General features: G+C 41.0%; 1 protein-coding gene across 21 annotated transcripts in view; it reads left to right on the plus strand.

Moving 5' to 3' along the window:
* Positions 1–22,309, plus strand: part of ptprsa (protein tyrosine phosphatase receptor type Sa) — a 241,274-nt gene that overhangs the window by 190,781 nt on the left and 28,184 nt on the right. For 8 of the 21 annotated variants that reach the window (XM_032526600.1, XM_032526607.1, XM_032526603.1 and 5 more), the window contains 10 exons: positions 3,022–3,615; positions 4,659–4,753; positions 5,715–5,965; positions 6,224–6,311; positions 7,232–7,444; positions 8,280–8,437; positions 10,083–10,094; positions 10,427–10,542; positions 15,379–15,426; positions 20,207–20,304. In XM_032526600.1, the coding sequence (XP_032382491.1) occupies positions 3,022–3,615; positions 4,659–4,753; positions 5,715–5,965; positions 6,224–6,311; positions 7,232–7,444; positions 8,280–8,437; positions 10,083–10,094; positions 10,427–10,542; positions 15,379–15,426; positions 20,207–20,304 (1,673 nt within the window). The remainder of the gene's footprint in view (positions 1–3,021; positions 3,616–4,658; positions 4,754–5,714; positions 5,966–6,223; positions 6,312–7,231; positions 7,445–8,279; positions 8,438–10,082; positions 10,095–10,426; positions 10,543–15,378; positions 15,427–20,206; positions 20,305–22,309) is intronic. The other 13 variants (XM_032526605.1, XM_032526619.1, XM_032526612.1 and 10 more) reach the window with 6 other exon arrangements.

Consider the following 22,309-nt stretch of genomic DNA (forward strand, 5'->3'; position numbering starts at 1 on the left):
CACACACACACACACACAAACACACGTACACACGTTTTTGCCCCCTCATATCCCTATTGGGCCCTCTTTGCTGCAGATTGCTCCTTGTCCCCATTCACCTTCATTATCAGCCATTCACTCATTTTTCACCCCTCACCATGCCCTCATTCTCTCTCATCACCCTGTAGCACCACACACATATATACACACACACACACACACACACACTTAAACACATACGCTGTATACACCGTAAACAACAACACCACCTCCTCACAATACCAATCTGCTGGCTCAGTAACTGTGATCCTTCTCCCCAGCGTGCAATGGGCAACTGTTTTTAAATGTACAAATAATAATAAAATAGATTCAGGGCCACAAAGGCTGTAATGGATACATTTGTAGCCTGTAGAGGTTGGAAGCGAAGCACAGAAATTTAGAATGAAAAACACACACACTCACAGGACCATTATCTCTGATTCTATTTCCTTGATTAGCGGTGAGCATGAAGGCAGAGTGGGCTTTTAAATGACACCAAGCTGAGCTATAGTATGTAGCTGAGGAGTATTAGGAGCATTCCTCTCACCCAACACTCGGCACCCCCGCCTTTCCATTACCGGCAAAGGCTTAGCTGACTAGCCACCATCCACCCACCAACCCCCGTCTTCCTCTAGCAACAGCCCTCAGAAAGAAGACCATTAGAAAACGGAAATGAATAATACGAGCAGAGGGAGTGGAATGTGTAGAGTGGATTGCTTTGTGTGTGTGTGTGTGTGTGTGTGTTTTACTACACACACATTTAGACTTATATCTTGGCGCAGGAACATTTACTATATGCAGGCACATGTACACAAACACACACACAATGATACCATTCCACTGAGAGGGAGTACTTTTGCCTCAGACTAATGTTGGCTCCTCCAAATTACTTTTAAGTCCATACTGGGCAAAAAGCCAAATAGCTCTGTATGCAGGTGGAATGGTGATACACAGTAGGAGCTGGAGCTGGCTGCAAACCGGTGCCTATGCGATCACACACATGAACACATACTGCACATGTGCATACACAATGTCCATTATGCACAAATATACACACAAGCAGATAATAATAACAATAATAATCAAGCTGCAGTGGTGGACAGAGAGGGGCGGAGGCATGCAATGTTACGAAGGTGGAAGAAGGCGGTTTTGGTTACGAGGTTGACATGCGGTACAAAGGAGAGGGTGGGATCCAAGATGGTTCAGAGGTTGCGGATGCAGGTGGAAGGGGCAACGTTGGAGCCAACAATTTTGAGGAAAAAGGTCTGGGCATGTCGGCTGAGGGAGTTTGGGGCTAATTATGAGAGTCTCTGATTTATTGCAGATGAGTTTGAGAAAGGTTTCTTGCATCCATGATTTAATGTCAGTGAGGCAGGCTGTAAGGTTGGAGTGGGCGGAGGCTGTGATGGTCAGATGTTGGTAAGACATACATTGTGAGAAAAAAGGCTCAAATAGATGCAATCTAAATTTATGTAGTGCAACGGTTGGCAAACTTTAAATGTATAGTTATGAAGAAGTCAAATGTATCTATAATTGTAGCTGCTTAAGATACTGATGAAATGTATGTCACACATTACGCTGGAGTTAACCATTTATATTCATCTTATATTCAGCATTTTTTAATTTATGCTGAGAAAGCTCTCACTGCCAGGATCAACCAATATGCTGTTGACCAAGTTGGCAGGCTGTTTGAATCAGGAATCTACAGACATAGAAAATCTCCTTACCAATGGTTTCAAAATCTTGTTGAATCATGAAATGAAATTGATTACCTGTTTTATGTCATTCACCCAGTTAGTCTTGTAATACAAAAATAACAGTTATCTGTCCTGCCCTTGCCTTGTATTTATGAGAAAGGAGGGACATAGATTAGGGAGTTAAGATAGAATCTATTTACAAAGAGATAGGGCTCAAGTGTGAATCAGCCGCACTCATCTCTCACAAAGCTTTGACGCAACATTAGAACTGAAGGCTTCCCATAACTGCTGCTGCCTCTATCACACTGATGGGGCCTTAAAAGGAGAGTTAAGATGAGACATGTGTCATCCATAAGAGCAGCAAAACTGGGCCACACTGAAGAATGGTGTCTAGACCCCAAGCGTAGATCATCCATTTTACAACAAGAGATGACTCTTACAGCTGAAAGAGGCACTGTCCTCAGCTTCAAGTTTTAGTAATGCTTTGCAGTACAGAGATAGTTTTGGCTGAAGCATTTCGTATGATATCATGATATGGTAATGGGTACATGATGGATGACTTTAAGAATGTAGAGGCTCTGAGGATCTGGTTGATGGGTGAAATTAAAATTATTACTGAAAGTTTAGATTCTGTAGTAGTCACTGACAATTCTTGATTCTCATTGGTTGGCAGTGTGTTTACCATGCAGGATAATCAGACAGGTCTGACGCAGCTTTTTGTTTGTCATGCTAAAATAATGCTTTAGGTATCAATAGCAACAGTGCTGGAGCTTCAGTGCCTTACGATTTAGCTAAAGAACATGAAATGGTGTGCTTAATATCAATACACTTTAACACTGCTGAACCTGTAAACTTCAACTGTTAGGTTCTAAACTATAAAACAAGTAGTTTATACAAAATAAATGACTCTATATATGACTATATATGAATAGAATAAAAAAAGCAGTATTTGCCTTGTAAAAAGCACTAACACGGGGCGACCTCTAGCTCACCCAGTAGTGTAGTCATGTAGGCTGAGTTCTTTGCATTTGCCCAGGCTCGAGTCCGGCCTGCGGCACTTTGTTGCGTGTCACCCCCCATCTCTCACACACTTTTCCTGTCTATCCACTGTCACAATCAAATAAAGGGAAAAGCCCCCCAAAAAGTATCTTAAAAAAGCACTATCAGTTCCCTCAATACACTACTACTACTATTACTACTACTCTAGTATGTGTAGTACTAAAACCTGTCCCTTTAAACAGGATCCATCTTCATACAACTGGAAAGTACATGAATTAAGATTTGTTTTATTTCTTTGTCTATCTAGTGCCTGGTCTACCCTATCTGTCAGTGGCTCAGGACTCAGAGACGTCAGCTATGATCCGCTGGGACCCTCCAGATCTTACCAATGGCATGGACCTGCAGGGTTACCGGCTTCAGTTTGGCCGGAAAGATGTTTCTCCTTTGGCCACACTTGAATTTAGTCCCCAAGAACGACAGTACTCTGTGGGCAACATTCACCGGGGGGCCACCTATCTCTTTAAAGTCTCAGCCAAAAGCAGGGGGGGCTTTGGGGAAGAGGCTGTGGTAGAACTCGGTGTGCCTGAGAATACTCCAGGGGGATACCCTCAAATTGACGAGGGCTCCAACGTGACATGCTGCTCAGTGCAGCTGTCCTGGTCTCCTCCCGTGCTGGCGGAGAGAAATGGGAAAATTACAGAGTACACTTTGGCATATAAGGAAACTAGTACAGGAGGAGCACCGAAGGAGCTCCGCTTGCCCCCCAGCCAGTCCAGCTATGTTCTCAACAGCCTCAAACCCAACTCGGCGTATGATGTGAAAATACGTGCACACACCATTGTAGGTCCAGGGCCCTACAGCCCGCCTATCCAGTATCGGACGGTGGCCTTTGATTCAACAGGTAGGGCTTGCCTGTTTCTTTTTCAACCCGGTTGACAGGGGGTTGGAAATTGGCTTAATAAAATCTATACACAAAAATGAAAACTACCACACCCCCTCCTTCAACCACCTTCACTTCTTCTCAAGAAAGAGAAAAGCTTGATATTAAAATTGTTTGCTGTGGGATACTCACTTCACTAACCCAAATAAGGTAAAACACAAGACAGTAAGTTATAGTCAGTCATTTTGAGGAAGAGGAGAGCAGCCTAGAATTTCAAGGTAAGTGCTGTTTTGTCAGACACTCCTGTCAGTCATCCTTGCAGCCCTTTGCCAGCACAGTCACGCAGCTAATGCCATCTCACATTCCCAGTTTTCAAAAAGGTAGGACCTCAATCAAAACCAGTCACTAAGAATACGTTATATTTTAAGATGACAGAAATCTGATTTTGGTTCTGTATTTTATTTTTGTTTTGGGTTTGTTTTGAGATATTTCCCCCTTCCTAACCCCCTTCCTTTCCTAATTCCTCCTTTCTTTCTCCCCTGTCCCTTAGTGGGACAGTTTGTGGCATGGCATCCCACCGATGCACTGCTAAGGACTGTGGCATGCTGTGTTTTGAGTCTGTCTCTATGCCCACCTGGCAGCAGGTTGGCAGTGCCAACCCAGACTCAGCAGAGGCGGAGGGACAGTTGACACTAGGACCACATGGGTCAGTTGTTAAACCTCAAGTGGTCATGGGTTCAAAGACAGGGTTGAGATGGGTTGGCACTACCCACGATGTGCTAGCCAGTGGGCACACCCTTGTGCTCCATGGGTCTGTCATCCATGAGTCTTACGTGCTGTGTGTCTTAACCAATGGCGTTGCCCTTCTCACAGCCAATCACAACTCACCGTTACACTCACTCTCCAACCCAGAGGAACGTTGCAGGGGAACAACTGCTTTTCTTTCTTTTTTTAAACAAAGGTTCTTCATATGTTTCTCTTTCCTTGGTCTCTCAACATGTTCGATTAACTAAAAATACACTTTGTTTTTTTCTTTTGTTTCCTTGCATTTTTCCACTCAACAGATGTTCCAAAGAATTTCACTGTCAAGTGGGCCACTAAGACCACAGTGGTCATTGCATGGACGTTTTCTGAAAGCAGATCTCCATACAAATGCACGGTGAGTTTATTGTTGTGCAAAAACACATTTTAACTCAGTTTTAATGAGAACATTTTCAATTGTTTTTCTGAAATTAAAAATTAAAATGGCTTGATTTGACACTAGTCAAATTTTTGATATGCATTTGCTAGGGGTGTGACGAGACGCTTACTCGACGAGACACATCACGCGATTGGGTTCACGAGAACGAGACGAGACGAGATTTTAAAATAAAATTTAAAGAAATCCTCGATGAAATATATGAATGGAAAATAGTTTTTTTATTTAACTGAAAAATCACAAAATGCAAAACAATTAGGTGCATTTTGAAATCAACTATTAATGATGAATGTTATTTAACTTTTTTTGCAAAGGACGTGCAAACACTGAAAATGTTTGTATAACTCTACCAACTGGTCTGCCCTGTACAATTTCACACGGAAATCTAAATCCTTTCCACAAACCGAACATAAAAAAATAAACAGTATAAAAAAATGAATGTGTAAATAACAGAAAAATAACATTTTAAATGCAACAGTAAGTGTATCAATAACCAAAGTACTGCTCTCTCAAAACTGTGCAAACAAACAACAAAAAACCAAAATGTTGCACACCAAAGGATTTAGAAGTGGCAGGGGGATCTTCAATAGTAATTCACGCTCCATCACGCTGACATCACATCGCCTCACGAGACAACTTTTCACCTCGACGAGAAATCTGTCATGTTTTAATCTCGCGAGATCTCGTAAAACGAGATCTCGTCACACCCTTAGCATTTGCCTATTTCACTGCAGTCATTCATCTCTCAATCACGACCTCCTGAATCATGTAATGCATCCCCATCTACATCTGTTCTTACCTAAATTCACCATCTTACCTGTCCATCCTTGTCTATCCATCCAACAATCTATTGCTCTACCAACATGATCAATGCTTCTTACCAATTATGGATTAAACGCTTGGACAATCTATTGAACTCTAGATTGAGTACAACCGTCAAAAGATGGATGTGGACGCCAGGCAGATGAGGGTGCTCGTCACTGGACTAAAGCACAACACCACCTACGAGTTCAGGGTGACCTGCCAAGAAAGCATGGATGGTGGGCCAAGACATCGCGTGGTTGCCAGGACCGCACCACTTATCCTGGTCAAGAAACCCAAGCTGGACATTTACGCTGAGCCTGACAACATGCCCACCATGTCCTTCCCACCGGTCGATACCAAGGATGTAAAGTGAGTTCAGTGTGCTGAAAGATGGTTTCTGTCTGAATTATCTATCTAAGAGTTGGGGTATTTAGGTTTAAGTCTCGAGATGCTAGAGATTTGATGTGATATGGATTGAGATTTCAAAATGCCTAAGATGTTGAAACAGGAGTTTAGGTCTTAGGATGTCTGAGATATGCTGAACTGTGCTAGAACCCTTGTAAGTATTGAATTACCGCTTCCATTTCCTGTCAGCCATGTGACCAATGTTTTTATCTTAACTACCAGGACCTTCTATGTGGTTGTGGTGCCACTTAAGAGGACCTCAGGAGCTGTCAAAAACCTAAAGAACCCTGATGAGATGGACATGGAAGAGGTAGGATATTTTAAAAGCAAATGGTGTGAGGTTATTCTGGCACAACATAAATGATTAGGTTAATTGGGTGCTCTGGGTCAAAGAGAATTAAGCATATGTAATCAGAAGAGGCCATTTCAAAATTTCAGTAACACATTATTTTTCAAAGAGACACTATTCTTTTCTTTCCATTCGCAAAACTGTTGGTTTTTAGGGAGGTTTTCCAGACACACCTGTTTGTGTTATTAACATTTGAATGTGTTAGGCAAATCGTATTGTACATGTACCAGAAATTGGCACACAACACAAACGTGAGAACATCTCAGCTATGCTAATTTATCCCCCAAGCATACAGAGAGAATTACACAGTCTTCCCCCACTCTTACCATCGCTCGAGGTCACCTTGAGCGCCAGATCACCAGCAACAATCCCTTTTGGATTTGGGATTACACACATTCCCTCTGCTTAGTGCCTGCCTCTATCTGCAGTATGGAATGAGGGGTATTGGAGCCTGGTTACATGGAACATTGCCAAATAGTTACAGTAGCATTTTTTTTAATCTAAGAGTGTTGTTACACCTACAGTTTGCTTTCGTTGGACTCGGCCGTCCACTGAAAGGACAGAAAGGACATTCTTGTACAGAATATTCACTTAAATTCCCAAGTAATTCATTATTTTGGAAAAATGTGATCACCAGTAATGCAGCCAAGTTACATTAGTTAAATTTAATTTTGTGTGTGCAAACAGTGCAGATTATAAACAAACATTTGACAGCATCAGAAAACATTATTAGCTCAGACTTAGTCGTTCTCAGTTCTTAAAAATCTATCTGTCTATGAATTTGGGACTTATGTTGTAGAAACTGCAAAAACACAAGTGAATAGCAAAAGGAGCACACAGAAAAAGACAAACGTAAACAAATGCCCTTTCACATCATCCAGCTGTTACGGGAGGTGACCCCAAAGCGTCGTTCACGCCGTCAGCTGGCTCAGCTGGATCAGAGGAAGCCCTACATCACAGCCTGCTTCAGGCAGTTGCCCTCAACTTTCATGGTGGGATCTGACTACCGCCACAGCAGCTGTGAGAACAAGCCTCTTGAACCTGGCCAAGAGTATGTCTTTTTTCTGCTGGCTGAACTCAATGCCACCGCCGGGGTGAGTTACAAGTTCCTCTCACTTCAACACAGTTCAGTTGACTTACTTTTTAGTCAATTGGTTTTTTTGTCAGAGTGGATTTAATAATTCACTTCTGCTCATTTAATCATGGTTCACTTCAGTTTTGTTCATCTGAATCTAACACATTTCATTTTTGTCCAGCTTTTGCTGGTAAGTTCGGGTACTCTTAATTCACTGAACTTTGTTCATCAGGTACATATACCATGACAGACTGATCTCATGAAATAAATTGCGGTTGTATAACACGCCGATTCGTGTGCCATTATTGGCATGTTATCAAGATGCATACTCGCCTTTTAGCGTATTTATCAACGTCGTTTGGCCTTCATTGACTTACATTACCTTGCGATTGCGTTTGAATTTAAGCCTAGCGAGTAGTATGAAAGGACAAATATCCGAGATGGGAGGTCTGGTGGTGTGGTTGATGGGTAAAACACAGGACTTTCACCCAGGAGACAAGGGAACGTGTCCTGCGTGTCAAGTTTCCTTTGTGTCCCTCGTGTCACGCTTCCTAAACTCAACCGTCGCTATCTCCATTTCCTAAACCCAACCGCATGTTACGTTTCCTAAACTCAACCGTCGCTTTCTTCATTTCCTAAACCCAACCGCATGGTAGGTTTCCTAAACTCAACCGTCACTTTCTAGTTTATGTCCACTGTATACAGCGTAGACATACACGTTGATAGCTCAAAATGCATACAGATAACATGCCACTTGGTTTGGAGTGTGTGTTTACGCAAAGTCATGATGTCATGTTGACCATGCTGTAACCTGGATTGTGTTTCATATACTATGTAAACTTTTTTCTGTTCAGAAAATGTTTGCTACCAGCCCTTATACCGACACAGTGATCACTCCCAAGCTGGTGGTGGAGCCATTAGAGACTGGTGACGGACTTATATGGGTGGTGGGCCCAGTCCTCGCTGTCGTCTTCATCATCTGTATCGTCATTGCCATTCTTCTATATAAAAAGTGAGTTGGTTTGGAAATTGAAGTTTTTGTGGAGAATGCAGTTGACATAACAGTGTAAAAATAGCATTATTCAACATCAGCTTACAACACTCACAGTTAGTGTACAAGGCATTGTCACTTTGTACTAAGTGGCCAGTATAGAATGCTTTATTCTTGAAACCCTTATAACCATCCTCCTTATCAATAAAGGACGCAAGGAATTAAACCTTTTGCATTGTTAGTGCCTTGCTCCACCTACTGCTCTACACAAGCAACATATTTGTAATCCATGTTTTTTTTCTGTAATTAGGGTAAATGTGCTGGAATTTTTTGTTGGAAAGTTTGTTTTTGTAATCCAGTAACACACAGCGAACATTTTCCTGTCATTTGATGTTGAACACGTTTTTTGCGGTGTTACAGGGAAATTGGGCGATTGGGAAATAATTGCATGTTAGGAAGCATGTTAAAAAGGGGTTTATTTTGTATTCATATGTAGCAGCATGATATTCAAAAACCCAACAACAGTGTTGCATGTAAATATGAAAGAACTTTTCTTGTGAAAAGGATGGTTGTGGGAAGTGAGGGGGTTGGAAAAAGAAGAGAGGAGGAGATTCTTTGAGATGGTGCTCAATAACTGGACTAAGAGTAATACAATCTATCAAGAGATGTCCCAGATATGTGTTTAAATAGCTATACATTTTATTTAAAATAATAGCTATTATTTTGGGTAGAATACTCCCGTAAAGGGGTTACTATGTTGCCCAACTAACTTAGTAGTGTTTTGAACCATTATTAATGTAAAATTTATGCTTTAATAGTTTTTCAGGAGTCAGTGACCCTGTTTTCTAGTGGTCGACACCAAACTCTGCATTAATAAACCTTACAGGAGGCAGCTCTCCTCCAGTTACTAGTCTACATGTACATGTACTATTTCTCATTGTCATGGGGCTTTGGAACAAACACACAGTCAACATCTTCCCTTTGTTTTACAGTTAGTAGTAGCTTTTAGTCTCAGGGACTGCAAGTCCCAACTGAACAGTAGTGTCAGAGGTCGCCCTACATACAAGGGAAGAACACTGAATTATTTTAAGGGGGGCTGGGGCTAGAGTAAGCAACACGTACAGCTTGCTACTGTCAGATGATCTCTGACTGTCTGACCTTGCCTTACCTCAGTCTTTGTGGTTAGGGAGAGTAACATCTCTCCTTGGATCTCTCTTTTTTCTCTCTTCTCTTTCTGTCCCCCTAACTCTCCCATCTCCCTCTCCATCTCTCCCTGGTGAATAGTGTTTCCCGGGTCTGCCCCTGGCCCTGACATTCCCCCTTCCCCATCTGAATCTGCACCTTAGTGCACACACTTAAGCACACACATGTACATAGACACACCGACACAGGCTCATGAATGTTTGCACTTGCTTGCACATTTCATTGAATTCTCACTTGTTATCATACACTGATATATAAGCACACACACATGCATGGATCTCCTCCAAATGCTGATGAGCTTTATCTCGCGTTTTGCGAGCCCAGCAGTGATCCCTGTGAATTTTAAACTGCTCTCTATTGATTTATCTCTCTTCTTGCCTCCCCCTCTCCCTTTCTCCTTGTGTGTTGTGTTTTCACCATCTTTATATATTTATTTGACTCCTATTGCTTTCTCTGGAAACAGCAAACCTGACAGGTAAGGTTTAGCCGTACTTTATTGCATTTTACAGGGGAAGACAAAATAGCCTGCCTCAGCAAAAAAAAGATGCCTTTAATTAGTGAGGGTGAAGGAGAATTTTGCACACTTGATACGCGTTCTCTGCTCCGCTGTTTTTTTTTTTTTTTGCTTCACTCGGGTGTTCTTGAACCGCTGAGTTACCAGTCAGCTGGAGTTGCTGAGTTGTTTAGGTATCCTCATTAGTGAGAGTGGTGTCTCTTATGCTGGATTAAGTGTTCACTGAAAGTTATTCTGTTGTTTTTGTTGTACGTCTTCCCCTTTTTCTACTCTTTGTTTGTCTTACTCTCCAGCCGCAAAAGAAAAGAATCAGAGCCGCGCACAAAATGTCTACTGAACAACGCAGACATTACACCCCACCACCCTACAGACCCTGTGGAGATGAGACGCATCAACTTCCAAACTCCAGGTACAGACAGAACCCACAACAAGTACATTGAAGAACACAAACCATTGTTTAATTGAACAACATATATAAGTATAGATAAACTAATATTGTTTGTAAAAAATCTTTGAAAGATGTGAAGAAGGACGTTTAGTCATCCAGCTGTAGGTGTGACAACCTGTAAACCTTGCAAAGATACATTCCTCACTTTGCCTTCAGGGATAGCTGTGGTATTTTACAGCTTGGATCTTAGGATAATGTAACATTCTGCTAAGCAGAGACTGAATAGAGATTTTGACTGCACAGGACACAGTTTTACAGCGTATTATAAGAGTTTGACTCCAACAACAAAATAAATGGATAAGTAAAGACATAAGTAGCACTGCATTGCAAAATGCAGTCATGGGTTATTGAGATAGCAACAGTTAATGTTCTTCATTTAGACCTCCAAATAACTGCTTTTGGTTGTTGGACAAAGGTTGGCCTGTTAAAAAGCCATCCAAGGCTTGTATTTCATTGGCCTAATTGGATTTATATTCTAATTCCAGTGGAGTGCTCATTGTTGTTATCTAGTACAACATTAAGCCAATCTATAGGTTTTATTTAAAAGTGACCAAAGTTGTAGTAAAACAACTGAATTTTATGAAGCTACGTACCTACATAAACATTCATGGAGAATGCTTTTTCAGTGGCTTTTACAAACAAAAAGCTACTTTAAAAGTTTTTTGCCCCAAAAAAACAAAGTGTGGCAGCAACTTCAAAATCCTTATTTTTGGAACCTGCGGAAATGGAAAGCAAATTATAAAATGTGGCAAAAAGGTGACGCTATCTAAAGCTCATTTTGGTTTACTGCTATATTATACTGTGTAACTGTGAGCGAATAAAGACACACCTGCAGAAGACCTTCCTTCTCCACCAAATTATTCATTATCAGTGAAAACTGGTTCATTTCTGTATGACAAGATTTATTTGCAGTTATGTGCTTCAATTTACAGTACACATAACCAACATGTGTAGTGGCAGCGAATTGCAACATTGGCACACACACATGCACACAGCCTAAACAGAGATTAACAATTCCCAAATGATGTAACTTAAAGTTAAATTTGCGCTGCGGCATAAATAATGTCCATGAAGTGCTCCCACATCATCCTGTTTGACATTATGTGCCTTCATAACTACCTGCATTCCATATGTATGTTTGCCATGTCCCCATGTAACAATTAGCCATTTATAGATAACAAATAGGTTCAAAAGGATGTCAGTTGTTGAATTTAATGTTTTGATGTTGGAAACAAATCCTTTTTGGAAGTTCTCTTGGTTTTTTACCTATTTTCTTTGCTGTCTCACTTTCTGGCTGGTGTTCATCCAACCTAAAGCCTGGTGTTAACAACAGAGCACATTCGATCCCAAACTCATTCTCGGATGCTACTCCATCTTCTCCTGCCTCCCTTTTAGACCCATTATCTATCATCTGTCTTTCTGTTGTATAGCCTTCTGGGATTTAGGCTGCGATGGCGTCTACAGTTTGTTGTCTATGGTCTGAATCGGGGAAAAAAAGAAACAAGTAGTTTTTTTTTAGTTTTGGAAACCTCTCATCCTGCCAAATTACAGTTTTTGATGAAATAAAGGAGAAGAAAACCAATCGGATTGCAGCCACAATGGTTATTTCAAGCTAAGTGTCTTGGAGTATCGTGAGTTTAAGGAACTTGCACTGTAATTCAAATGTGTTTTTCCCACCTGACCAAGCCACTTACAGAAAAGGAGTAAATCCTCCAGATGTGGAATAAACACATCCACACTGTTTTCTTTGCCGTTTCCCTTTTTTCCACCCGCCTTTCTATATCCTAGCCTAGTTGTGTCTCTCAGCCATCCATCTGTCATCCCTGCCCAGTCTCTGTTCCATCAAAAGACTCAGATTTCACAATGGAGCATTTTCTCTTCAGCTTCTTTGGGGGACCAGTCATGCTGCCTGAGTTTGTATCTTGAAAAACAAAACCTGACTTCTTTACATTCGAAAAGAGAGGAACAAGGATGAAAGGAGATCCACAAACCTGATTATACACAGAAATGTGGAAGTTCATTTTACTTCACCTTATCTTTATCTTGCCTGGCATTCAGAGCCTCATTAGTTGTTCTGTACTTACAAGGTTATAATAGCCATTTCTGCTATTTGCCTCTCTGACTTCCAGAACTTTCCAATGTGCCTTCAACTGTCCTCTTCCATTCCTTAAATAGTAGAAACTCTTTTTACAGTCTCATTTTTAAATAGCCTTCATCAATATATGGCTGAGACTTCTTAGTATATGAGCAGCACTCTCATTCGACAGCCCTGCCGTTGTTTCACAGAATTTGACGATGTTGTTATCTCCGCACCCGGGGAATTTAATTTGAATGGACATTTTAGCCCAATTAAGTGGGCCGGTGAGCATTTGTGAACATCCCCATCAGCTAATAGCGGCCATTGTTCAAATGAGCATACTCCCAGTGCACTTATCCAAGGCCTTTTCTATTCAGCAGAGCATATGCCGCAATTGGCAATGTGTGCTCAGTGACCCCTAGTGCTAGGGAACAAAAAATATGTTTTTGATTAGGCTTCCTATAAGCTAAGCTTGGCTAATGTGTTTGAGTGTGTGTGTGTGTGTGTCTGTGTGTGTGTGTGTGTGTGCACGTGTGTGCACGTGTGTGTGTGTGTGTGTGTGTGCGTGCTTTAAAGCCCGTAGGCCATGTGACAGCCTCAAAAGTGACATCCCATAACTCCTTGGGGCGCATTGTAGCTCATTTTGTCATTATCTTCATTGGTGCCTGGGGTTTAATTGTCAAATGGGGCCAAAGTAATGATGCAGCACGACTCAGTGGATATCTACTGTCTATCCTCAACCAAGCCCTCCCTTTTGCTATCAGTACTCACTATTTTTTCTCTCTCTCTCTCTCTCTCTCTCTCTCTCTCTCTCTCTCGCTTTCTCTCGTTCGTTCATTTTTGTAGCATCTCTTATTTCCTTTTCTCCTTTTACTTTACTCTTCCCGGTATTTCAGTTGAAAAGCTGGTAAACTACAACAGTTGGTGATCATACTGACAATTACCGCCTGCTATATAGATGTACTGTATATCTTACCTCAAAACCCAACCTTTAAATCATCAGTTTGGCAGACTGTGCTCATGTTCAGCCACCAATAGACAGGTACTGTAAACTGAGTTTCCCTCTGGGTTTACTCGTCAACATATCTCTGATATATTTTCTTTTCATGCCATCTCCATCTGCGTTTCTCTGTAACTCCCCCCTCCAATATAGCATCGCATATGGCACTTCACACCCCCATAATTCTGTCTGAAGATGTGACTTCCACATTTAGGCATGTAAAAAATCAAGCACTTTCCTACAGACAGCGTCACGCAATTGCTAAACCTACGGACACCAGCCAATCGCTCACATGCATCAGTAACATAACTGTTTCTTCATATTACAGCAACAACTGCAACAGCCGTGCCCTCCTCCTCATAAACAGCTCTATCGAAACAGAGCACACACACTTACATATAAACATAATCAGACACGCCTGTGCCTCCCTCCTGCTGTGATGAATGACGTTTGGAGACAGTGGATCAGGCACCCCCTGCTAGGTTTAATTAGTCATTGTCACAAATCAATTAGGGAGAGGGGGCTGTTTGATGCCTTCATCTCTCTGCGCTCATTTGGCGCCACTGGCCTGATGTTAGTGCGAGGTAAACCCAGCAAAACTCAGTTTAGGGACATTTATTTTCTTGAATTAATCTTTGCAGTGTTTAGGGTGACATACATCCTCATCATCATAGTGTTTTCCTGTGTTCCTTCCACTAATTTTTGGTGGCTCCTAATTGGAATTAATGACTTACCTATCACTGTTTTGTGTTTTTGGGACCAGACTTTTTGGGAAGGAGAACATAGTTTATTTTAGAAAAAAAAAATTCTTTTTTTCATGTTGCCTGCAAATCATATTTCCTTGCCTTCCATGTCCCACTATTTATACATGCTCTTGAACAAATTTATTCTTTGGATCAAAGTTTCCATCCGGTGATCTGATTTCAGCTTTCAGCCTCAGCAAAAACAATTTCCCTTTACTTGATGGGCTGGTTGGCAGCATCCAATCAAACTGCATCTCTTAGCCACATGTCCAGTTAACGTTGTCACAGACGGCTCCTGTGTGCTTAAACAGCTGAGAAGACGTGAGTCTACCCGGACATAGCATCGCTGGCTGCGGCCTCAGAGGACTTCTCCTCTGGAGCAAATAAGACTGAACCATCACCGCACTCCTCAAAACCCTAACTCCCATCAGCTGTGGCTCCACAGCTGTCAGCCAAGAATGCGGACACTTTTCCACACCTTTCACTTCCAATGCCTCAGCACCAAGCCGCTGACAAAGGCACATTTCAGAGTTAGTTTTCACCAGGAAACATAAGCTGTTTTTCCCCTTCTTTTTCTTATTGCTGTCAATGGGGCCTTCCAACTGGTTTATGAAAGCTTAGAGATAGTGAATCAATATGCTTATCTCTGATCTCTATGACCGTTGATATGGGGTTTAGCTGAAGGGTTTTCTCAGTAGCGGAATCAGAGGCGGATGCCCATGACTAACAAGTCTGCTCCTGAGGAGGGCTGTAGCTGATCTGAAAATCTTTGCCCTACTTGTTCATGTCTGTGTGACAGGCTGGCCTCAAGTCTGTCACTCAGGCCTCCCTGAGAAAGGCCTGAATTTACTGATGGTAAAAATTCTTAGTTTTATTTCTTGGCCTTTTATCATGCACACTTTTCTTTTGACATAGCATTTTCTGTTGCATTACAGCCTTTTGAAATCATCTCCCCTTATGTTTGCTGTTCTTTGCAGATTCTGGTCTAAGCAGTCCTCAGAGTGATGCCGATTTTGACTATGAAAGTTAGTCTCTATGCTTTTAGCATTTGCGTACCAGCTTTCTTTATCGCTTTTTGTTAAGCACGCTTGCCTCCATTTACAAATACACAATTTGCATTTGTTTGTTTTTTTCACATTATGCAGCAAAAGTTCAACACTAATTATTTCAATTTCAATTGGTATACTTGGCTGTTTTTTCTGTAATTGGATGTCAGTCACAATATTCACTTGGGCTGTTGGCTGTGCATTAATCCACCATGCAAAAATAACCTATGAGATCACTTCTGCTGATGTAGAGATGGTTGAGAGGTGTTTTTTTCTTTTACAGGAGTACAATCTCTGTTATCCCTCTTTCTCTGCTTCACCTTCCTCACCTTCTTGTTGTTGTTCTCCCTTCTCCTTCCTTCTCCTCCTCCTTCACCACCACTGTTCCATTTCTATTCTGAAATAATGGGGTCTTTAGCTCAGAGATAACGAGCAGAATAAATTAAAGCGGTGGCAAACAATGGCTCGACATTTGATCACCCTCTCTTCCTGCTCACTGCAAAAGGATCACCCAGGAGAAAAAGCAGAGTCTGGTTTTCCTCTTCCCCCTTTTTTGCCCCCTTTATATTCTTCACTTACCACAGACAGTCTTCTTCCCTTTTTATATGGAAATACACAACATCATAAATAGGCTTTTCGACAGAAAGACTGTTGTGGCTTATCAAAAAGAATTGTTATATTTCTCAGGCGTATCGACTGCGGATCGAGAGATTGGAAACGTGTAATTAGGTGCTAGTTTGTTTATCTGTGTTCATTGATTACGCGGTTGATTGTGGTGAAAAGACTCTGTACGTGGATAGAAAAAAAAACGGTGGGCAAAGGGGGTTGTGGTAAAGAGAAGGATGAGAGCTTTGGAAGAGGGGTTGGGAATAACAACAATTTGTCCTTGAGTGACTTTGTTCGAGGACTGGTCCTAATGAAGCCTAGTTTTGAAAGTAAATCTTTATGCTGTGCAGTGTGTAAATTACAAAATGAATACAAGATCAAATCAGGCGCGATCAACTCATTTGTCTTGAGAACAAAACAAATGGCTGAGGTTAGACAAGTTTGCTCAGAGAGAGCAAACTGATTGGTTTAGCTATGAGGAATGAAATAAAAACATGACAACTTTTAGCAATATATAGCGTCATGTTGGCAAAGGGCAAAGTGAAATAAAGGTAAAACAATGGATCTAAGCAGTTTTAAGGATTCAAATTGTTTTCATACAAGTTTCCTGAAAACATTATACATATACAAACAAAGAATACTATGTATAACCTTTGCCTGATATATCTCTCCAACCGTACCAGTACAGTCATACACGCAGACAGACAGTAATGTGGGCAGTAAATACAAACTGAAAGGAATTTATGGTGTTTGAGGATATCAGTAAATCATGCACACCCACAAAGATACATGAAGACACAGAGCGTAAACTCCACACACATTCACACACCGTCTTTGATCTCCCCTCAACCAGCCCACTCTAGATCTCTCAAAGAGAACTGAGGGTCCGTCATTTGCATAAGCATTTACTTATTTTGCTCGTATTTTCTGATACCTTTCCTTTGGAATTTGAGTCAAGAAAACTGACAACCAAATTTCATTTGCAATATTTTCTCTTTTGTTTGATGCTCATCTCAAAGAATTCCCGCACCAGAATGATTAATAACTCTCTCATTCTCAAATGGTGCCACTGTGATCTGCATGCTTTGTCAACTCATTGAGAGAAACTCCAGTATGAATAAATACACCATTTTGTCCTAACACGTTCATGTAATAATAATAATAAAATTAATAGTGATAAGCTTCCTTTCTGTAGCATTTTTAGGCAGTGCAATTCAGGAAAAAAAATGCAACTAAAAACCAAGAACAACAAAAACAACAATAATGAAATGCAATACAAAAAACAATAATGAAATAAAATACAAAATAACACAATAATGAAATAAAATACAACAAACAATAATGAAATAAAATACAAAAAAAACACTCATGAAATAAAATATTATTTCATTATTATATTAATTCAGGATTTAAATGATGATGATCATTAAGAAGGGCATTGGTGTTTGTCAAGTAGGCCTGTAATGCAGTGTGTCCATTTATTTTCCGGAGGTTGTCACGGTATCCAGTGTCATCTCCATTTGTTTCATATATGTATTGTGATCTTTGTTAATCTTCATACAATTGACACTGCTGCATTGTTCTGTCAGTGTAAAATAAATTACCATTACTAATGAAGACTGGCAGCTCAGAGAGGTAGGCTCCCTCTCTTAAGCACAACAAAAGGAGCCAAAACATCGGGGGGGGGGGAAGCATTGTGAGAAAAGGGAAATTAAGAAGGGTTAATGTGATTATGCTGATTTGCACGACCAATTAAACCTCAGTAACTTTTTTTGTGAAGCGATTACAACAACTTGTCGACTTTTGACCTTGTCACTCAGCAGGAAGCGAGACCTCTTACTAAAAATAGGAAAGCGTTAAGTATTTCCAGTCCGCATGCAGGGACGGAGCTACAATCTATGGCTGCTCCATATTCCATTACATGGCCTCAGCATTATGCTCCTAAATGGATTAGTGACTGGAGTGCGCAGCAGTGCTGATAATATTGTAGCAGCGGCGACACAATATTTAGTGGATATTGGATCACAATTTTCCCACCCAACTGAAAAGCTAGTTCTTTCTGGGAATTTCTTGGAAATAATGATAAAACATGCTGGACATGTAACTGTGCGTGCTTTTTTTGTGATTTTGGAGGTAAGGGGTGTTCATCTTAGAGCCAATGTTCACTGCGTTAAGGAAAACCAGCAGATGGAGGGAAGGGTAGAAACAGCAGCTTGCATGCTTTGTGCTGGCAGGCTGGCTGGAATGGAGCAGCTCACTGTATCACTCAGCATCACTCACACTCCTAAACCTTCTTATCCCCCTCCCACCTCCTTACCCATGAGCTCCCAGGTCAGGGCTCCATTCTTGAATAGGCGCGTTTTTACAGGGGCAACCGTTAAAATTGCCTCCATGCAAACAACAGACCAACACAAGAGCATTACAGATTAAGGATACGGCAAGGCAGTATCCTTGTGGGTCTTGTTTGGTATGATCCAGATCAAAACATCAGTGTCTATCTCATCTTTCCTTTTAATTAAGAAGGGTACTGGAAGTAATGCATGTTGAAAAGAGTAAGCATCAGTTATGTATAAGTAATGACTTGACTTAAATTTGTTAGATCTGCTTCAGTTAAAACCATCCTTTTCTAATGTAGTTTTTTTCCACCAGCCAGTAATCCAGAATTGAATTCTTCTCTTTTTGTTAACACTCATGCTGAAAGCAAAATTGCTTTTGATTATCTTCAAAAAGGAGCACATGGATTTTTTTGTCAACACAAAAGTGTCCTGAGATAACTTCTGTTGTGATTTGACACTATTAATAGAATTGAATTGAATAAGCATTCCATTGATTCATGGACACAAATTGGATGTGTTATGTCTTGTCTGTGATTTTACCATCAGTTTTCTTTCCATCTTGTGTCATTTTAAACTAATTTCAAAACTACTAAAAGTATTGATGCCTCCGAATGTTTTTCTGTGGCTACACAAAGCAATGTTGGTCAGCATCATTGCCATTGTGGGAATAAAGGTTTTTCTCAATTGTTTACACACTAATCCTTGTGACACAATGAGCACAACCTGTAGCTAGTATCCCAACCCCCTGAACCTATTCTGCTAAAATACAAGCACATTTCCTGCTTTACACTAACTTTTTTTCAAAGCAAAAACAGACTAGTTGTCTCTACATTTGGCACAATCTTTTTAATTAACATCTCTTGCCACACACATGCAGCACACTGCCCTTCAAAATGCTAAACTTAAATTTCCTACTATCCACTCTGACTCCTCACATAGGAAAACGCATGTTACACATTTAGTCATTAGCAATCAAAGCTTTAGCAATCAAAGAGCCACAGGTGAGCTCTTCTGTTTTGGCCAGACCAAGATGAACCATAATCCTTGATGAGAGTCGGGACACTTTGGTCTAATAATGAAGGAGGGCAGAGAGTACAACCAACACACATATATTTGTTTTATATTATGGTGCATATGTGTGTTTTTTGATTGTAAAAACAGTCTGCACTGCACTGAACATGCAAAAGGCATAAGTCTCATAAGGCCTAGTGTTAATTCATAATAATGTTTAATTTTTAGCATGAGTGTTCAACTGGTTCTTAGAAATATCTATTCATATGATGGTGTGTGCATGTCATTTGAATACAAAATGACATTTTGCAAAGAAATAACATTGTTTCAAAGGCAGACTTTCATTTTTGGGGAGATTTGCGGAGTTTTGCCTTTTGTATGTGTGTTTTTGGATTTGTGTGTATAGTTCTGAGAATATAAGGTATGCTTTCAGAAAACGTGTCTAAACAATTGAGGAAAAACTGTACTACAATTTGGTGTGTGGGTGCATCCTACCAGCTTCTAGGCAAATAATCAATCAGCCCCGCTCGACAAACTTAGCTGTTTCTGAGCTCTGGCCTGGTCCAATCAAGTGCCTATAACATCACCAGTCAGTACACGTTCTCTGTGTGTAACATTCACCATGTTCTGCACAAGCTTCCTCACCACTAAAACCCAACTTCCATTGTTAGCAAGCAAGAAATTCTCATCCTTAAATATTGTGATTTGTTAAGATTTGAACCTGCGTATCCTGTCTGCTGTACTAATGAACTTTCTGTCCTCTCTTCCCCTGTGTGAAATTTCTCTCTCAATGTGTTGGCGAGCAGGTATGATGAATCATCCTCCCATCCCTATCTCAGAGCTGGCAGAACACACAGAGCTTCTCAAGGCCAATGACAACCTTAAGCTCTCCCAGGAATATGAGGTATGTGGGCCTCGAAGTGGCAAAGAAAGACAATTGTATTTTTCTTTTTCAACAAAATTTCCCTTGGCAAGTTGTTGCAATTTCTGAACTCCCAAATGCAATTTTCCTATTTATTGTTTGCTAAATAAAAGAATTATTCTACTGTAATGCATCCAGTCCTACATCAGGAAGCAGGAGCAAAAAGAAAGTGGTTGAATATATTTGCTGAAAAATAAAAATGTTTGCCTATGAAATTGGCTACCTACATTTAACTGAGGAAAATAGAAACGCAGAGAACTTGGGGACGTCTCTATTTGAAAAATGAAATCTTAAAGGACAAAAATTACAGATTTAAGGCTTTAGTAACATTTGCTCAAGAAAATGTAATAAATGTAATGGCTCAATAAAGGGGATTAATCAGTGCTTTCACATTTTTCACAGACACCAATGAACTTAGCAAAGATGTTCTTTCTTCCAAAATGCAGATATAGTCCCTACGCACAACTCAACGCATGTGTTTTTGGGGAAAGGCACACTGGCAGTCAAGGTGTGTGTGTGTGTGTGTGTGTGTGTGTGTGTGTGTGTGTGTGTGTGTGTGTGTGTGTGTGTGTGTGTGTGTGTGTGTGTGTGTGTGTGTGTGTGTGTGTGTGTGTGTGTGTGTGTGTGTGTGTGTGTGTGTGTGTGTGTGTGTGTGTGTGTGTGTGTGTAACTGAGCTGTCTGAGCTCTGAGACCGCAGCGGTTATAAATGACACCAGAGTTGATTAGAAATCAGGAGTGCTGAATCAGCTCTCGTTTGCATACAAGCAATATCCCCTCCTCGCCATTCCTAAATCACTGTGCCTGTCGCCTCGCTGCACGCCAGGCTAAGGTAGGAAGCAGGTACCTCAGCATGGATTGCTGTCATCATGCCTGCCGGGGGGATGTTGGTGGATAATGACTTCTCATAGCGATTCCAGTATTTCTTGGTTATCTATTATTCATAAATCCACATCCGGGCTATGTACCAAGTGGACAAGCTTGTTTTATTCGGAGGGAAGACAGACGAGAGATGCAATGCCAAAGTTGACGCTCTGCTACAAACTACAACTTCTAATTACTTGGCTTTAAGAGAACATTAAACCGCCCGTTCGTCTCTTCTCCCACTCTGTCTTTTTCTACTCTCTCTGTCCCCCTGCCCCTTCACAAAACCACCCCCCAGGAAAAATAAATGACCAAATTAAATAGAGAAGTGTAATTTTAATTTTGTTATTTTCTTGATGAATGGCTGCTCGTCCAGGCGCCCTGGCTTGCCAAGCGCAGCTCTACGGGGCTTTGACTGATTGGTTTTTAGCCAGGCGGGATGTGAGGGAGGAGGGAAAAGGGGAGAGAGATGAGGTGGGGAGGCTTGGTTAATGATGAGGATTCAGTGAGGGGAGAGGCAGAACCGGGCATCTCAGCTGGAGAGCGGAGATGAGGAGGAGATAATCATCCATACAAACGGCAATGAAAAGGCAACCACAGTTTTACCTGACGATACTGACGCCATAGAGTTTGTTATCCATCTTCTGTCAGGCAGTTAGCAGACATGTCCTACAAAGCCTGCTGTCTGACAAGGAGCTGTGACAAGGAGCTGTCATTTTTTTTCAAACGTGTCATCATGGATCATAAGGAGGTGGATGAGGGAGAGATTGTAATTGTTTGAGTATAGACTTATGACTACACAGATGTGGTGTTAATATATCAATTTAGCGATGTTTCATGGAAGTGACCTCAATCTTTCTACACACACACACACACACACACACACACATACCCAGTTAATATGGAAATAATGGAAAATAGCTGCAGGATGGGTGCTAGAGAGGAGACGGGAGATGGAGACAGAGATAAAGAGAGAAAGAAACAGGAACAAAAAAGTGTAAGACTTTGAAGATAGAGAGATGCAGATAAGAAAAACAGGCACAAAGAAAGAGGGATAGAGACAAGAGGGCAGAAGAAGAGAAACAAACAGATGGGAAGAGGCTAAATCTCTGATTGTAATGAATG

Source organism: Etheostoma spectabile, chromosome 9 (assembly GCF_008692095.1).
Source record: "Etheostoma spectabile isolate EspeVRDwgs_2016 chromosome 9, UIUC_Espe_1.0, whole genome shotgun sequence".
In the NCBI taxonomy this organism is placed as follows: Eukaryota; Metazoa; Chordata; class Actinopteri; order Perciformes; family Percidae; genus Etheostoma; species Etheostoma spectabile.